Below are 19,798 nucleotides of genomic sequence, written 5' to 3' on the forward strand. Positions count from 1 at the left end.
TGTTTCATGCCGACTGTAAACAAACTCAAGCAATGTAGAGAGCAGTTTTTGTATGTAACAGCCAGACTTACATGGGGTTTGACGGGTCTGCGTGATGTCCTGGTGGCCTTACCACAGCAAAGCCGTTCTGAAACATAGAAACCAACATATCATTAACTGCACATTTACCAGTCGCCTCGCACAGAGAAATGATGTTTTCACCAAACTGCTTTAACAAACGGGCCACCACTTTCAGTTAAAGCAATAAAGCCATTTCCCTGAAACATCCCCTATAACCTTCATTAAGTTTAATTACCAGCAGGGGACTCGAGTGATTGAACCATTCCCTCATGGTCGTTACAGTTTTCCACGTCTTAATCAGTTTGATCTGTTCGGTTTGCTACTTGGTTCATTTTTATTTGAAGTAATGGTAATTACAAAGGCTCTCTGAAAGGAAATGAGGACTTGATTCTGATTGGTTGACACATGTTCCAAGAGTTTTGACATTCATGTCATGTCCAAATTACAGTAAACAGAAGACAAGATGTATTTCATGTAATCCTTTACTAAAATGCCAGCAGCAAAGTTAAAGTTTTACACTTTACACATATTTCTGATTGATATGCTATTATAGCAAGTGTTACTTGGTGTGATTTCTTTGTTCTTGTGTACTTTGCAAGAGGTTAATTAATGTAAAGTATTTCACTGTGGAGCTTTAAGTTCTGTGTCTAAGGAAGTGATTATCTCAGAGCATAATCTCAGGGTTGTCATCTGGTAATTATGGTACTTCTGATGCAACGTGAACACGCATAATTTTGTATTTTTTATAAGTGAACGGCCAGTGTTGGTGTGTAGTTAACAATTCTTCTAACTACATTTTTCAGTAGCATGACAGTAGATCAGTTTTGTTCAAAGTAGTGAATCAAAATAGCAACAAGCTACTTTTTCCATCAACTTGGGAGTGTAGCGTGAAAAAAAGCTTAAAGGGGTTAGTTCACCCAAAAATGAAATGATCTCTCTGAACCCATGAATCAAGTCTACAGGTTTTACATGGTCTCTGATCAGTTTTATACATTTGCAGATGTTTTAATTAGACTTTAGTAGGCCTATAATTAAAAAAAGAATAATAGTAGTTAATAGTCTCTTATTGGCTTAGCTAAACAGGCCAATACGAGACTATTAACTACTATTATTCTTTCGTTTACTGAAATCTCGTGACTTTGGCAGTTTGATACACACTCCGAACCGCTGATTCATAGATTCATAAACAAAAGATTCATAGAGCTTCGAAGCATCATGAAACAGTGTTTTGAAATTGTTTTTTTGGTGCACAAAAAGTATTCTCGTCACTTCATAACATTAAGGTTGAACCACTCACATGGACTGTTCTAAATATGTATTTAGTATCTTTCTGGGCGTTTGAAAGTGTAAATTAACTTGCTGTCAATGGAGGCCTCACTGAGCCATCGGATTTTATAAAAAATATCTTAATTTGTGTCCCGAAGAGGATAAATACAATTAATCATTGTATTTATCATATTGCATGTCTCATACAGCAGAGCAATCTGGTGCAATAATCAAACACTCTCTCTTGTACCAAAGTCTGAATCATTTTAGTGAATCAGTTTGTTTGCATGGATGTACCGGTCATGATTTAGAGATTCATTTTGACCCTTACATCGAAATATTTAGGCTACTGAGGTTTGTCTCAACACTAAAACTCATTCTTGTTTTATTACTTTTATTCATCAAAGATGCATTAAATTGATCAAAAGTGACAATAAAGCCATATATAATGAAATATTTCTATTTTAAATCAATTGTACTTCTTTTGTACTATCTGTTCATCAAATAATCCTAAAAAAACATGGTTTCCACAAAAATATGAAGCAGCACAACTGTTTTCAACATTGATAATAATCAGAAATGTTTCTTGAGAATCAAATCAGCATATTAGAATGATTTGTGAAGCATCATGTGACTCTGAAGACTGGAGTAATGATGCTGAAAATTCAGCTTTGATCACAGGAATTAATTACATTTTAGATATATTCACATAGAAAACAGTTATTAGCTTAGTGAATTTGTTAAATAAGGGTCTAGTTGAACTACTCTAAATTATTTGTAGCTTTGTAGCTGTAGCTTCTTTCAACACTGTGCATATTTTTATACTAGTTCCAGGTTTGTTTCAGTACTAGGTTGCATTGTCAAACTAGTAACATCAGAATGGACTGTTTCTAAGCCAGATAGTGGGTAAAGAAGTTGTTACACACCTGAGAAATGTTTTGACACATATATACAGGTGGTAACTAGGACTGCGGACCATTGCATTACTGAAAATGAATGATCAATAATACAATGGTCCATTGTCGATTATTCTGTACTCATTCTATCTAAGAAGCAGCAGCTGACCTACTGTACTAAACAGATGCCTAAAATCAACAGATTTTTGTATATTGTTCTGAACAGACCTTGAGCTCTCCTTTAGCCACTCTGAAGGCCAGCTCCGTCACGCTCCCGGCTGCCATGCGAGACGCTGTGGAGGTGTGCATCTCGTTCCAGATGGTGTCGTTGTCCACCTGTCCAAACACAAGCAAAGAGCTCTGGTGAAGGCTAAAAATCTGTTGATTTATTTATTTACTCCACTTAAGAGTAACCAATCCGTTCATAAACAAAACTGCTTGGCTCAGTGATTTATGTGCATGTAAACCCGAGTTAACACGTGATTTTGAGAAGGTTTCACAGTGTGCGCCTCCACCCAAGCCCTGGCTCACGTAATCCCTTAGCGCCGCGCACATGACGAATAATCTCTGTCAGTCACCCATTCTGCCAGAATAAAATGATGTAGCTGAATTGTCTTGGCGTACACTAGCACATTTATCATTATGACAGCCGTGATCAGCGTTCATAAATCTGCAAAGCCGCAAACAGCGGTTCATGCGAAGGGCACGGCTGCACGATGCCAGCGTTACATGCTGTGTGACGGGCACTTACGGAAAGTCTGCTCGTAAACTGATGAAACAGAGATGTGCTCGTCAACAACAACCGCAGACAACAAGACGAGGTGGAATTTCAACTCATATTTTAACAATCCCATTTTTAATTCTCCTTATAAACCCATCAGTAAACTGACCGTAATCCTATTCACATAACAGATGAATGAATATCCAGCTGTACGCTTTCATACAGATGTGAACGCTGGTGAATTATGACAAAATATGTTTACCCAACCATATTTGTATAAAGATCACTCATGCTTGCAAAAGTATTTAGATGCTTATTTTTGTTGTAAGCATCCACAAGGCGAAGTGTATGTTACAAATTACAGAACATAAACTACATTTCAAGAATACACTAAAAGAAAGAGGCTAGAATGACCAACGCTATAAATAGATTTCCTGTTGTGTCATACTAATGCTATGTTTAAATATTCTTTGTGTGTGGTCTCCATATTGCCATAAACATGGCCTCTCATCACTGCACCGGCTTGCAGATTATGCATATTATCATATTGGAGAATGAAAAATGCCTAATATATGATATTTTGAGCTAGATCAACTGTAGTTGTTCAACGACACTTGTTCTTATCTGTGCAAAACTTGCGGACATTATGCTAATACACTAGCACTGAAAAGTTTGGGGTTGATAATATTTTTCTTATGTTTTTGAAAGAAGTCTCTTCTGCTCACCCAGGCTGCATTTATTTGATCAAAAATACAGTAATATTGTGAAATTTTATGACAATTTATAATAACTGTGAATATATTTTAAAATGTAATTTATTCATGTGATCAAAGCCGAATTTTCAGCATCATTACTCCAGTCTTCAGTGTCACATGATCATTCAGAAATCATTCTAATATGATGATTTGATGCTCAAGAAACATTTCTTATTATTATCAATGTTGAAAACAGTTGTGCTGATTAATATTTATGTGGAAACAGTGATTTTTGATAGACAGAATGTTAAAAAGAACTGCATTTGAAACAGCATTTTTTATTTGAAATTATATATATATATATATATATAAATATTTTATAACACTATAAATGTCTTTACTGATCAATTTAATGCACCCTTGATGAATACAAGTAAAAAAAAACAAAAAAACTGACAACGAAACGTTTGAATGCTAGTGTGTGTGGTAGTGTGTGTTGTAGCAGTTGCCAAAGTGTTCCAATGAAGATGATTAGGGTGTTTTGATTGGTTTCTAGGGCAATTCTATTGTTTTTGGTAGTTGTGCACTCTTGCATAGTCTATAGCTTTTTTCACATACTGGCAAGGAACAGATAACCTGTTATAACTATTAGTCTACCATTATGGATTTTGAAATATTTCTCAGAGAGCAGGGTGGACGATATAGCTGATATTGGCCTATATATGATATCAAATTAAATTTCATTTAACATTGACAAATATCATGCATAATTTCTGCAGTGAAATTTATATTTATTTTACATAATTTTTATTAAAATAATTAAAAATAAATGTGAAAATGAATCAACTTGACAATCAATTTACTTTATAAAAAATAAATCTGTAAAATAAACACATTCATCATTCTGTAACCCTATAGTATTTTTGGCAACACTTTACAATAAGGTTCATTTAGTTAATGTATTAACCTTAGCAATACATTTGTTACTGTATTTATTAATCTTGTCAATGTTAGGTAATAAAAATCCAGCTGTTCATTGTTTGTTCATGTTAGTTCACAGTGTTAACAAATACAACTTTTGATTTTTAATAATGCATTAGTAAATGTTGAAATTAACATTAACTAAGATTAATAAATGTTGTAGAAGTTCATTCTTAGTTCATGTTTACTAAAGTAGTTAACTAATGAAACCTTATTGTAAAGTGTTACCATATTTTTCACCAATAAATAAGTTGCTGATGAACACAAATAAATAAAAGTAAACCCTCTAAGCAACAGTACTAGTAATATGCACGCGCTGGGAATCATATTTTCTTAAATAAAGACCAGGTAGCACTAATTTCACATACAGTACATAGTGAATAAGAAATAAACGCCGCCAACAGGATGGAGTGCAGCATAGTTTGAAATCAAGGATTTAAAGCTGCTTGCTTGTGTCCCCTCTGACAGCCAAAAGTCCCGCTTCCAAAATGTATTGTCCCAAAAAATATCGAAATATCAGCTAACGGTTTTGCCGATTATTGGTCAACCACTAATTATAACCCTTCATAGTCATACAGCCTGTTTATGAGCTAAATGGGAAACCAAGTGCTTCAAAACGCCAATATCCGCACAAACCAACGAGACAGCGCCATCTGTACTGTTTAGTGTTGAGGGAATTAATTTAAAAGGAAATCAGCCATCGGATCTGAGCATTTGGCCTTGTAGCAAATGCAGCATGTGAAGTTTTGCATCAGGTCCTTCCTTCAGTGTAAGTCTATGGGATTTTATTATCTACTTTATCATCTGCCAAGTGAAAATCATAAATTCTGATAGATTTGAGGTATAATTCATGTCCGTAGCATAAACAGTGCCAGCTGAATTTGATACTTGGGACTAGAGATTTGAACAAACCCCTCACTCCAAGTATGAGTGGTAGAAATAGTGATGTTTGCTTTAGTAAACAGCACTAGAACCATCATTAATCTATAAAAGCACATTCACAAGGGGCAGGAGAGTATGGGATGGCCATGAGAAGAAAGAATGAGGTTATACATTCCCCTCTCTCCCTTTTGTTTGCTGCCCTGCTCCCCACATCTTCCTTCTCTCTTTTCTCTTTCATTTTCCCTCATCCTTTTTTTTTTTTTTTGAAGAACTTGCATTGCTTGTGGTTTGGCACTGTGAACAATGAGAGGGCTGGAATTTCTTTTATCCTTCATGGCACATATTGTTCCAATCATTCCACATGGACCTGCTCTGAGCTTGATCGTCAGAGTGAAGTTTTCAACATTTTCTCCAAATTTTCAGCAGGGGTGCTGCCCATGTAGACTGTGCTGGGATCGGTGCTCTCTGACTTCAGATATGTAGTGAAAGGGACTGGCAGGCCCTCATGCAAAGTCCACACATGCCGTATAGACTGCTGGCCAGTGGTTCTCTGTGGAGCAGGTGTCAACGTGGGCTCGGCAAAAGTCTCCATTGAGGGAATGTAGTGGCCGCTTGTCATGAGCACTGCATAAAACCCAATATTTCAAATGGCACACTCTAAGGCAGGGGTGTCCTATCCTGCTCCTGGAGGGCCACTGTCCAGCAGAGTTCAGCTCCAACCCCAATTAAACACATCTGAACCAGCTAATCAAGGTCTTACAAGGCATACTAGAAACTTCCAGGTGCATGTGTTGAGGCAAGTTGGAGCTGAACTCTGCAGGACACTGGCCCTCCAGGAGGTTTGGACACCCCTGCTCTACGGCCTCGTGTACTACAGGGACGTGTGTGCGCACATCAGTCAAGACAACGCACATCAGGATATTCACACTGTTCAGTTAAATGGTTATTTCACCAAAAAATGAAAATTCTGTCATCATTTCCTCACTCTCATGTCACCCTCAAACCCATAAGACTTCTTTCAAAACCCAAAAGAAGATATTTTGGTAATATTTTATAAGTATACAGTAATAAAGACTTACAAATCATTAACAAACTATTAGTTTATAGCTAATTCATAGTTAATAAATTGTAGTCTCTACATTGTTAATATATTAATAGGATATATACAAATAGTGAGTTCTTCATTTATTGCCACCGTAATTAACACAAATGTTTAATTAGCTCATAGTAAAGGAATGGTTAATTGGTTATTATTGAATATGAATGCAATTAATGTCTAATAAAGGTTGGTTTAAAGCACATAATTAATGAATTTTTCTATTTCCCGTGACGTAATCTAAAGTGAGAACTATTTACAGTTAATAAGTTGTCAACAAAGCATAAAAGTAAACATTATCTAGCTCCGTACATATGAGCTAACTAAACAATAATTGGTTAATTATAGTGACAATGAATGAAGAACTCACTATTTGTATATGGCCTATTAATGTATTAACAATGTACAGACTACAATATATTAACTATGAATTAACTATAAATATATAGTTTGCAAATGGTTTGTAAGTACTTTATTACTGTATACTTATAAAGTGTTTCTGCTATTTTTAATGAAACTTGAGATATTTCTATCCCTCCATTTACAAAATCCATTCCACCAAAACTTTGATGCTTCAAAAAGTTCATAAAGAGATTGTAAAAGTAATTTTAATAAATGGCAGCTCAAACGTTCTTGCTTGATGCGCAAAAACCAATGAGGTTTGTTCTCACGCATTGGGCAAGTACAGATGAGTTTTCTTTACCATATTTGATGTGCGTTAATGTTTAGATGTGAATAAAAGCCTTGCATTAAACCTCTTGAGTCACAAGGATTACTTTTGCCATGCCTTTTGGTACTTTTTGATTCGTTAAAGTTTTAGTTGTGTGGACTTTCAAAAATGATAAGAGGATATAAAAATATCTTCATTTGTGCTATCTTATGGGATTCAAACGGCATGAGGGTGAGTTATGATGACAGAATTTTTAATTTTGGGTGAACTAACCCTTTCATTTTAGGGAAATAGATTATAAAACACAACAGGGAAACCGAAATAGAATTTCTATGCAGATAATGATATCTGATAATAAACAGTGTTTTTGCATTATAACCCTTTCAATTTATGATATAGGTTGTTAATAACCGTAATAGAAACTAGTAAAAACATAATACAGATCAAATAGATATTTCTTTTATGATGCATGATTATTTCACTCACAAACTATACCGAGCATTTGTATGTGAGAAAGAATATTGCAGAGGTTGCTTTTTGTCACGTTTTTACTTATTACTTTAAAAAACAAACAGAGAAAAGAAAATGGGTTACACTTTATTTTGATGGTCTACTTTAGACATTCTACTAACTATAAGTAACTTTGCAACTACATGTCAGCTAACTCTCATTAACCTGTTAGTAGACTGTTAAATTAGGGCTCAGTTTAGTAGAACAAGTTGACATGTAGTTATAAAGTCACTTATAGTCAGTAGAATATCTGTTGGGGAGCATCAAAATAAAGTGTTATCAGATATTAAGCAGACAATCTACTAATACTCTAATGAGAGACAGTTGACATGTAATTGCAAAGTTACTTGCCACTACATGTCAAAAGTGGACTATCGAAATAAAGCATTACTGGAAAATGGTCTATTTTAACTTACAGCAGATGATTCTGATTAAAACAAGCCCAAACACAGCGTAAAATGACGCATGGATCTTGAAATAACCTATACGGAGCAACATGACATGCTAACTTGGCAAAAAACACCATATTTTTCCGGTTTATGCTTCTATGCACACAAATACTGAGTCATGGGTTAAGTCTTACTGTATGTGCCAAAAAATATACTATATACTGTAAGATTCTGTGTTAAAATTGCCACAATTCCAATTTTCGTATCAATAATAATCATTTAATTCCCCCAGTTATCAACAAATAATACACTGGCCACCAACATATCAAGCATCTCTACTTAATTTCCGATCTAACATGTTTCTTTAAGGCCAAGTTGGTGTGTTTGAGGCAGTGTGCGCTAGTGTGTGTTTTCACTTACCCCGACTCCCCCACAGGGCAGCATGACGAACATCCGCTGTGACAGTATGCCTGTTGGACACAGAGTGACGTCAGGCAGATTAACTGTCATTCTCACAATCGATGTTTGACATTTCCAACCCTTTAGTCATTTTGAAAGTCGCTTATATTCGTGTGTTGGCGTGCATGTGTGTCTTTGCTTTGAAAAATGAGGTGTTGTCCTGGCCAGGCTGCAGCTGACTCATGCCTATCAGATCTAAATCGTGTGTGTGTGATGATGTGTTACCGGCCAGTTTGCGATTGTCCAGTTTGAGGCGGTTGAGTGGATTGGTGCCGTACAGCAGGACGTGACGCTCCGTGTGGACAGACTGTAACTCTTCTAGGGTAGCCTTCCTTCCTCGAATACTCTGCAGAGGAAGCAAAGACATCAAAGATGATGAGAGAGATGTTTCATGGTGCAAACATGGGTGTCAGCAATAATGACATTGGAGTTAATAAAAGCAGGGCGCTTTCTGGTCATTTTGGCGAATTTCCCCCACTCTTTTTCAATTCTTTCAAACTTCCATCAGAAAATTTGGTCACACTTTAGTTTAGGGTCCAATTCTCACTATGAACTAACTATTAACTATGACTTTTGCCTCAATAAACTCCTAATTACTGCTTATTAATAGTTAGTAAGGTAGTTGTTAAGTTTAGGTATTGGGTAGGATTAAGGGATGTAAAATATGGTCATGCAGAATAAGGCATTAATATGTGCTTTATAACTACTATTAAACAGCCAATATCCCAGTAATATGCATGTTAATAAGCAACTGGTCAATAGAGAGAATTGGACCCTAAACTAAAGTGTTACCGAAAATTTAAGTCATTATTTAGAGAAAATTTTGAGCTGTTGTGACCAGTGGCCGGATTCACGAAAATCTTCTTAGGAAAGAATTTAAGAAATGTCTGAAGATTAAGTTTGTAAGAATGCATTTTTTTTTTTTTTTTTTTAACTTAAGAAGAAAATGACAGGCTGTAGTTTTATCTGTTTGCATGGAGGTTCTTGGCAAAGACTTGCCGATCAAATAGTGTTGTCAAAAGTACTGACTTCAGTACCAAGTCGGTATTGAAAGTTTAAAAATGTGACGATACCAGCATTTCCCCCTAGCATTTTGAGTGTTGTTGAGCGGATTCTTAAACACCTCTGACTGGCCATTGTGTTCACACGCTCAACAGATATGTCTGTGAGCGATTATACAGATACACACATATATACACAGATATATTAGGGATCCACTGATACACGCCTGCTTTCAAATACTCCCATTTTTAATGCACTGTGCAATTTAAATGTGTTCTGTTGTACTGCTTAACATTTGAAACAAACTAATGAAACAACTTTGCTTTGGGCATTTAAAACAAGCTGGAAGATGTCGTAACTTTCTGAGCTTATTTACAATGATTTCTAAGAAAAAAAATTCAGGAATTCAAATACTTCTTTAACCGGTTTCACAGACATGCTTAAGCAAGTCCTAGACTAAAATGCATGTTTGAGCTGTTTTAACTGAAATCGACTTGCACTGACATATCTTAAAATATGTCAATGCCATTGTTTTGTCTCAAGATGCACACCAGTAATGTTTTTTTCTAAGGCATATTTATAAAAGCCACTTAAATGTCCTAATCTTGCCTTGTCTGTGAAACCAGGCCTTAAAGGGTTAGTTCACCCAAAAATGAAAATTCTGTCATTTATTACTCACGCTCATGCCGTTCCACACCCGTAAGACCTTCGTTAATCTTCGGAACGCAAATTGAGATATTGTTGTTTAAATCCGATGGCTCCGTGAGGCCTACATAGGGAGCAATGACATTTCCTCTCTCAAGATCCATAAAGGTACTAAAAACATATTTAAATCAGTTCATGTGAGTGGTTCAATATTAATATTATAAAGCGACGAGAATATTTTTGGTGCGCCAAAAAAAAAAAAAAAAATAACGGATTATTTAGTGATGGCCGATTTCAAAACACTGCTTCAGGAAGCTTCGGAGCATAATGAATCAGCGTGTCGAATCCGCAGTTCGGAGTGCCAAAGTCACGTGATTTGGCGGTTTGACACGCGATCCGAATCATGATTCGACACACTGATTCATAACGCTCCGAATCTTCCTGAAGCAGTGTTTTGAAATCGGCCATCACTAAATAAGTCGTTATTTTGTTTTTTTTGCCGCAACAAAAATATTCTCGTCGCTTTATAATATTAATATTGAACCACTGTACTCACATGAACTGATTTAAATATGTTTTTAGTACCTTTATGGATCTTGAGAGAGGAAATGTCATTGCTCCCAATGTAGGCCTCACTGAGCCATCGGATTTAAACAAAAATATCTTAATTTGCGTTCCGAAGATCAACGAAGGTCTTACGGGTGTAAAACGGCACAAGGGTGAGTAATTAATGACAGAATTTTCATTTTTGGGTGAACTAAAGTTAAAGTTTAAAGTTTTGTCTTTAAGAAAAAAAAAAAAAAGATAAGAACATTCTTAAGAAATACAAAATATTTTTAACTTTATTATTAAGTTAGAAAAAAAAAAGAAAAGAAAATAGCAGTTAAAGGGTTAGTTCACCCAAAAATGAAAATTCTGTCAATAATTACATCGTTCCAAACCCGTAAAACTTTTGTTTATCTTTGGAACACAAATGATGAAATCTGAGAGATTTCTGTCCCTCCATTGACAGTCTAAGTAACAGACACTTTGACGCTTCAAAAAGTTCATAAAGTGATCGTAAAACTAATCCATATGAATTGAGTGGTTTAGTCCAAATTTTGAGACCCGACCACTTTATATGATGAACAAATTGAATTTATTTAGTTCAGAAGAAGAATTTTATTCTTAAGAATGTGTTGTGAATCTGGCCCCAGATGATTGATTCAGTGAGTTTATTTGAGAACCAGTCAGTGTTATGAGAAATCAGGTCAGGTACAGACTACAGTACAGACTAATGACATTATATTTAAATATTTATATAATTGCGATTTTTGTTATTTGCTGTTACAAAATAGTGAATAATAACACAAATCAGACATAATGTAATTTCTTTCACTTGATAAACTGTAAATAATAATAAATAAATATTAATAATAAAATGAATAATTCATTCTAATATCTGGATATCTAAGTTTGTTGTGAATACCTTTAGGGTAAGTAAAAATGCAAAGTGTATAAGCTTAGCTATCAGGCTAATTGGACATATGCATGCAATGTTATTACATAAGCTATCTAAAACAGGCATTAATGATCATTATAACATAGTTCAATCTACATATAGCATAACATGACTTTGTAGGAATTATATCAGGCGTTATATCAAGGCAGTGCATTATTAGTTCACTGAGCCAATCGGATCGCTCGGGTTCTTAATGGAGAGCTGATTTCGAGGGAGGACCTGATTTCTCATGACACTAGATCAATCCCGTTTGTGAACGAATCATTCAGACCTGATTTGCAAACTAATAGCAACTTTCAGTCTGTTCCTCACATGAATCTATCATGTAGCTTCAGAAGACTAGAATGTAATAGATTGTGTCATACAGACTACTTTTATGATACTTTTATGGTGCTTTTTTGTCTTTTTGGAGCTTTACAGAATACTAAAAAAAGGTCTAAAAATTGGTCTTTTGTGTTCTGCAGAAGAAAAGAACATCATGCAGGTTTGTTACAACATGAGGGTGAAGAAATGATGAGATGGGATGAAACGTCCCTTTAATGTTGATGTGTTCAAGCAAATATCATGTTACAATGATAGGATGGATTACTCAGTGCCCCCTTTAGGAAAGAAGAGGAAGTGCTGTAAATACCTCACACTGGCCCCTGAGGCCTCTCTCCTGCAAGCGGGACCAGATGCTCTGGATTCTCCCAGCATGCTCCGGGTGGCTGCTGTTATCTCCACACGTGCACTGGTGCTTCAGCATTTGGGAGTCGTACACCAGACCTACACACACATCGCATTGAGGTTTGAGTCAGTGAGAATGTATAACTTGGGGAAGAGCGAGGGGTGGTTCGAGGAGACTCTGTACCCGTGGTGAAGCGGGGTTGGCTCTGGGGCGGCTCTGTTGCCGGTGTCAGAGGCAAGGCTTTGTCTGGCAGCGTCAGCGAGGTGGAAGCAGGAGACGACTGCGTACGAGAGAGCGGCCGGTGTATGCCGCCAAGCATCATGGGTACCGCCAGTGTTTCCATGTGAGCCGTCTGTCTGCGGAGCTGCTGAAGTTGTTTTTGTGTTTCCCACAGACGTGACTGCAAAGAAAGCATTTCAGGATGTTTTATGAAAACATGCACGCTGGAAAGTGCTTCTCTAACTGCATCTGAGATAATGTCTGTAATAACATTTAATATTTTATTGGAGAAGTATTACTACATGGGGAAAAAAACTTTTTTACTCAGACTTATTTTTGTGGCATTCACCCACAAACACTCATTAGAATATTTCAATTTTCTTCATTTTTAATTTTTGGCTTTCCCCTCACCTATAACAGAAATTATTTTGCAATAACATTTTGTCAGACCTTTTTGTACAACAAAACTTTTACGGCTTATTGATCTCCTTCACGTTTGGTTCTAACCTGGTTTAGAATGAGGGTGTGCTGCAGGTTGATCTGCTCCTCCTGACTCTCCAGCTCTCTCTGTGACTCCGCCCTGACCCTGCCCTGATGGGCGTCACTGGCTGATGGCCCCACCTCCTCTGAGTCCATGTCCTCTGAGGGGATCTGCCGGAGACGAGGCTTCTCGCTGGACTTTGACATGAGCTGTAGGACACAGACATCCTCATAATTTATTATAGTATGTTGTAGTGTGCTGTACTAAAATGCTGAATACTTCTTTTGGTAACACGTTACGTTAAGATTACATTTGTTCAAGAGGACATATTAAGCACTTGATTTTGTTTCTGGGCTCTACTACAATATGTTTTCATGCTTGAATGTTCAAAAAACACATTTACATTGTTGCAGCACCTCTCTTCTCAGTCTGTCAGTTTAGTTCCTGTCTCTTTGAAGCCCCTCCTTCCAAAGCTCTGATTGGTTGGCTGGACCAATGTGATGTGATTGATCAAAGCGCTTTGAGTGTGTTTGGGAAATATCATGTCCCTTACCATAACCGTGAGTTTCAACACACTACTAATTAGTTATATGTCTAAAGTTTAATGTCTAAAGTGGACCATAAAAAAAAAAAAAAGTGTAAAGACCCTGATATACAATCAAAATTGAAGAACGAACTGATGTGACATCATTTCGAACAAAATCAGGCCAGAACGAAGTTAGTTTTGTGAGTTCGAAACGGCTTGCCAAAGTGAACTCTCAGGAAAAGTTCGCTCCAGCTACAAAACACCTTCGTACTACCATTGGTCCGTGATGATAACATAATAGGAGGTGTGCGCTGAGGCTCCACCTTCTTTCACGCAGAACTCTTCTCTGACTCATTTCGTCTGTTTGAGTCCGTCGGGGTAAGATCTCCACAGGTGAAAACATGAACACACTGGATAGCCACTTTATAGTAGAAAATGAAGTTGTGCTGCTGATAAAATGAGGCACTGACACTGTTTTTCATGTTTGATACTGTAAAGCTGCTTGCTTTTAAGTGATCTATCGAATAAAATACCACATAAATAAAGTGACATGACTTTACTGGAGTGCTAATTTGCAGAGCTCATGCTAACATACCCTTGTTGTTATGATCAGATGATTTTCTTATGCTTTGTATAAAAAATGCTTGCTGTTTGTGTTTATTTTGTTTTTGAGAGGAACGCGTGCAGCACATATTTACATATTCATCTAAACGCCGCTCTCAGCACTGTGGGCGGCATCAGATGTTTGATAACAGTATATCGCTTATTTCAAACTTAATTTTACCCCTAAATGAAGCATGAAAAACAAGCGATGAGCAGCTGGTCTGAGTGAAGTGAGGTGCGACAGGCGTGATCTGTACCTTGCCCAGGTGCGTCTGCTGTTTGAGTCTCTCCAGCAGCTGTGCACTGTGCTGCTGCTGCTGGAGCAGGTGAGGATGGAGGGCGCGGGGACTCTGGGGCAGCGGCTCAGATCGCGTGCGGCTCAGTGGCTTATGAGGACCAGACGCACTGAACTGCAGGGGAACCGGACCCAGACCTGGAACTGATCACAAGCAGCAGGAACAAATCTGAGTATAGTTTCACTAGATGAAAGCATAGTATTCTAGCTAGATATCAAAATATCATGCCACAGTAGAAAATAAACATATACAATGATCCACGATGGCTTAAAAATTAACAATTTGAACTCAGTGAACCTGAATTATAGTACATGAATTAAAAACACAAAAAATAAATATTTTCAATACATTATATCATATTTTTGACATTGGATTTTGTATTTTTTAAGCTTTTTTTAATATTTAGGTTTTGTTTACTTACTAATAAGAAATAACAACTAAGATTATTAAAATCTGCTTAATATAATCATTTATTAAATAAAATAAATATTATTAATGTGCACTACCATTCAAAAGTTTGGGGTTGGTAATATTTTTTTAATGGTTTTGAAATATGTCTCTTATGCTCACCAAAACTGCAATAATACAATAAAAACAGTAATATTGTGAAATATTATTGCAATTTAAAATAATTGTAACTTAATATAGAAATGTAATTTATTCCTGTGATTAAAGCTGAATTTTCAGCATCATTACTCCAGTCTTCAGAGTCACATGATCCTTCAGAAATCATTAATCAATATCAAGAAACATTTATTATTATTATCAATGTTTAGAACAATTGTGCTGCTTCATATTTTTGTGACACATGTGAAACATTTCTTTTCAGGATTCTTGGATGAATAGATCAAAGTAGTCATGTCAAGTAGTGACCACTAGATGGCGCACATATCACGCTTATAGTATTTCAGTGGCATTTTCTCATACGGCCTCTCAGACTGACAGACACTGCAGATCTCTTACCGGCCAACAAAGGGGTGTGTACGAGTCCAGAGGGCTCCAGGATGAGGACGGGCTGCATGAGCTGTCCTGTCTGCTCTTCCACACCCAAGGGAACCAGCAGTGGAGAACCGCCTGGCACCACCGGCACACGACCCAGCTTCAGTGAGCCCAACTCGCTCTCCGCCTACAGAGACACGACCGCAACAGACCAGCGCTTACTATGGCCGACCTCACAACATGCTCTTGAGTTAAACTGCAGCCTCAAAATAGATGATGACACTTGCATGAATGAAGAACAATATTTTATGACATAATAAAAGTACAATACAGTGGTTCTAAATTGGTTTCAGGTCTGTTCGGGCATAAGGAGAAAAAAATACTAAAAATGAAAATATAGACCAGAATACATTAAATATGTGTTGAGGACATGACTGTGCCAACCACAGTGTTTGATGTGGAGAATTATCGTGTGAAACCACCAATTTAATTCAATAAACAGTTTTGGTAATGTGTTGTGTCACCACTTGATGTCAAAACTAAATGCGTTAATTCATTACTTTTATATGGAAAGCAACACGTTAGTTACTTTTATTTGACTTGCTCTCATGTTAGTTGGCTCAAGATCTCACTCATTTGCGGGTGATTTTAAAATTCAAAGCAGTATTTTTTAATGTTGACTAGAGTTTTCCCTGGCACAGTTAGCCTGACGGCTAGCCTACACCCCTGTACAGATGTTGTGCAGCTTGCAGTGTTGACAGCTTTGTTGGTTATAATGGGAGCAATGCAGTTTTGTCATCATATTGCAATTTTTAATCCATTACAATATTGTTTCACATTAATAACCTAATAACCATCTAGGACTGAAATGATCCATATTCTAATTGTTTTATAAAGAGAAAAACAATGCATCTTATGTCTTTCAAAAACAGAAGCATGCTGATTCTGATACCTTGGTGTTGGCGGGGAGGCCAAGCGTGATGGTCGGCAGACTGGACGGATTCTGCACTGTGAAGTGAGCTAAAGACCCGTCCTGCAACAGCAGCCTCTGAGCCTGAAACACACACACCACAGGGACTGAAATTACATGGGTTTTAGGGAGAAAAATGCCACAAAAATATAACCCAGATATTTCATGTTTCATATTTTAGACGTAGTGTTGGACTTCTGTAGATACCATAGTGACCTGTAGCTGTCGGACATCTCAGGACCGAATGTTGCTAATATGTTGTTTTTTATTGAAAATAACTAAAATCAGCTCTGAACACACTTAATGTAAACTCAAACACTTGGATCAGTGAATACATTAAAATTTATCATGAAAGTAGACAGAAGAGATTTGTATAATCTAACATTTTATTTTATAATAATTATTAAAATTTATTCTAGGAAAGCATTACTTGTGCATATAATGCTTTATAATAGATATTTTTATATATTCATTTTATTATATATATTTAAAATTTATTGTAGCAAAGCATTATTCGTGCATATAATGTTTTATAATGGATATTTTTATATATTCATTTTATTATATATATTTAAAATTTATTGTAGCAAAGCATTATTCGTGCATATAATGTTTTATAATATATATTTTTATATATTCATTATATTGCATATTTTTTAAATTTATTTTAGCAGAGCATTATTCGTGCATATGTTTTATAATATATATTTTAGTATATTTATTATATTGCATATTTTTTAAATTTATTGTAGCAAAGCAGTATTTGTGCATAGGTTTTATAATATATATTTTTTGCATATGTATTTTATGATGTATTTTTACATTGATTCTAGGAAAGCATTACTTGTGCATATAATGTTTTATAACATATTGTTATATATTTATTTTATTGTAGCAAAGCATTATTTTTTAATTATATATATTATAAATCATATGCACGAATGGTGCTTTGCTTTGTATGCATGTATGTATGTATGTATTTTTACATTTATTCTAGGACATCAAATATTATATTACTTGTGCATATAATGTTTTATAATATATATTTTTATATATTTATTTTATTATATATTTTTACATTTATTGTAGCAAAGCATTACTTGTGCATGTTTTAAAATATATTTTATATATTTGTTTAATTATATATTTTTAAATTTATTGTAGCAAAGCATTATTTGTGCATGTTTTATAATATATATTTTTATAGATTTATTTTATTATATATTTTTACATTTATTGTAGCAAAGCATTACTCGTGTATATAAATTACAGCTACGTTTATATTATATGTTGATTTGTTTTATAATTATCAGCCATAAATATTTCACTTGAGAATTTTTTCCAATTACTAGATTCAATTGAAGTATTAATGATATTTTGTTGACTTAGTGTTTTGAAAGGAAAACATGCCGTCACAAAGGTAAAATAATGCCCCTGACAATAATTTCCATTGGGCAAATACCGGTGCTGGTCATATAATTAGAATATCATCAAAAAGTTGATTTATTTCACTAATTCCATTCAAAAAGTGAAACTTGTATATTATATTCATTCATTACACACAGACTGATATATTTCAAATGCTTATTTCTTTTAATTTTGATGATTATAACTAACAACTAAGGAAAATCCCAAATTCAATATCTCAGAAAATTTAAATATTACTTAAGACCAATACAAAGAAAGGATTTTTAGAAATCTTGGCCAACTGAAAAGTATGAACATGAAAAGTATGAGCATGTACAGCACTCAATACTTAGTTGGGGCTCCTTTTGCCTGAATTACTGCAGCAATGCGGCGTGGCATGGAGTCGATCAGTCTGTGGCACTGCTCAGGTGTTATAAGAGCCCAGGTTGCTCTGATAGTGGCCTTCAGCTCTTCTGCATTGTTGGGTCTGGCATATCGCATCTTCCTCTTCACAATACCCCATAGATTTTCTATGGGGTTAAGGTCAGGCGAGTTTGCTGGCCAATTAAGAACAGGGATACCATGGTCCTTAAACCAGGTACTGGTAGCTTTGGCACTGTGTGCAGGTGCCAAGTCCTGTTGGAAAATGAAATCTGCATCTCCATAAAGTTGGTCAGCAGCAGGAAGCATGAAGTGCTGTAAAACTTCCTGGTATACGGCTGCGTTGACCTTGGACCTCAAAAAACACAGTGGACCAACACCAGCAGATGACATGGCACCCCAAACCATCACTGACTGTGGAAACTTTACACTGGACCTCAAGCAACGTGGATTGTGTGTCTCTCCTCTCTTCCTCCAGACTCTGGGACCCTGATTTCCAAAGGAAATGCAAAATTTTCTTTCATCAGAGAACATAACTTTGGACCACTCAGCAGCAGTTCAGTCCTTTTTGTCTTTAGCCCAGGCGAGACGCTTCTGACGCTGTCTGTTGTTCAAGAGTGGCTTGACACAAGGAATGCGACAGCTGAAACCCATGTCTTATCCCTATTGCTTGTACACTTTTTTCTACCACATCTTTTCCTTCCCTTCGCCTCTCTATTAATGTGCTTGGACACAGAGCTCTGTGAACAGCCAGCCTCTTTTGCAATGACCTTTTGTGTCTTGCCCTCCTTGTGCAAGGTGTCAATGGTCGTCTTTTGGACAACTGTCAAGTCAGCAGTCTTCCCCATGATTGTGTAGCCTACAGAACTAGACTGAGAGACCATTTAAAGGCCTTTGCAGGTGTTTTGAGTTAATTAGCTGATTAGAGTGTGGCACCAGGTGTCTTCAATATTGAACCTTTTCACAATATTAAAATTTTCTGAGATACTGAATTTGGGATTTTCCTTAGTTGTCAGTTATAATCATCAAAATTAAAATAAATAAACATTTTAAACATATCAGTCTGTGTGTAATGAATGAATATAATATACAAGTTTCACTTTTTGAAAGGAATTAGTGAAATAAATCAACTTTTTGATGATATTCTAATTATATGACCAGCACCTGTATTGTCCCTTAAAGGATTAGTTCAATTTCAAATGAAAATTAGCTCAAGCTTTACTCACCCTCAAGCCATCCTAGGTGTGTAAGACTTTCTTTCTGATGAACACAATCGGAGAAATATTAATAAATATCCTGACGCATACGAGCTTTATAATGGCAGTGAGTGATACCGACGAGTATGAGCTGAAGAAAGTGTCTCCATCCACATCCATCCATCATAAACATATTCCACACGGCTCCAGGGGGTTAATAAAGGTCTTCTGAAGCGAAGCGATGCATTTGTGTTAAAAAATATCCATATTTAACACATTATAAAGTAAAATATCTAGCTTCCACCAGACCGTCTTCCGTATTCAAGTTATGATAAAAACG

General features: G+C 36.0%; 1 protein-coding gene across 6 annotated transcripts in view; it reads right to left on the minus strand.

Annotated features, from left to right (window-relative positions):
* Nucleotides 1–19,798, minus strand: part of hdac7a (histone deacetylase 7a) — a 100,892-nt gene that overhangs the window by 11,770 nt on the left and 69,324 nt on the right. For all 6 annotated transcript variants that reach the window (XM_051879400.1, XM_051879402.1, XM_051879399.1 and 3 more), the window contains 10 exons: nucleotides 16,457–16,558; nucleotides 15,529–15,691; nucleotides 14,527–14,708; nucleotides 13,167–13,349; nucleotides 12,624–12,840; nucleotides 12,405–12,538; nucleotides 8,851–8,971; nucleotides 8,587–8,636; nucleotides 2,451–2,558; nucleotides 72–127 (listed from right to left, as the gene is read on the minus strand). In XM_051879400.1, the coding sequence (XP_051735360.1) occupies nucleotides 72–127; nucleotides 2,451–2,558; nucleotides 8,587–8,636; nucleotides 8,851–8,971; nucleotides 12,405–12,538; nucleotides 12,624–12,840; nucleotides 13,167–13,349; nucleotides 14,527–14,708; nucleotides 15,529–15,691; nucleotides 16,457–16,558 (1,316 nt within the window). The remainder of the gene's footprint in view (nucleotides 1–71; nucleotides 128–2,450; nucleotides 2,559–8,586; nucleotides 8,637–8,850; nucleotides 8,972–12,404; nucleotides 12,539–12,623; nucleotides 12,841–13,166; nucleotides 13,350–14,526; nucleotides 14,709–15,528; nucleotides 15,692–16,456; nucleotides 16,559–19,798) is intronic.

This window comes from Ctenopharyngodon idella, chromosome 22 (genome assembly GCF_019924925.1).
Source record: "Ctenopharyngodon idella isolate HZGC_01 chromosome 22, HZGC01, whole genome shotgun sequence".
In the NCBI taxonomy this organism is placed as follows: Eukaryota; Metazoa; Chordata; class Actinopteri; order Cypriniformes; family Xenocyprididae; genus Ctenopharyngodon; species Ctenopharyngodon idella.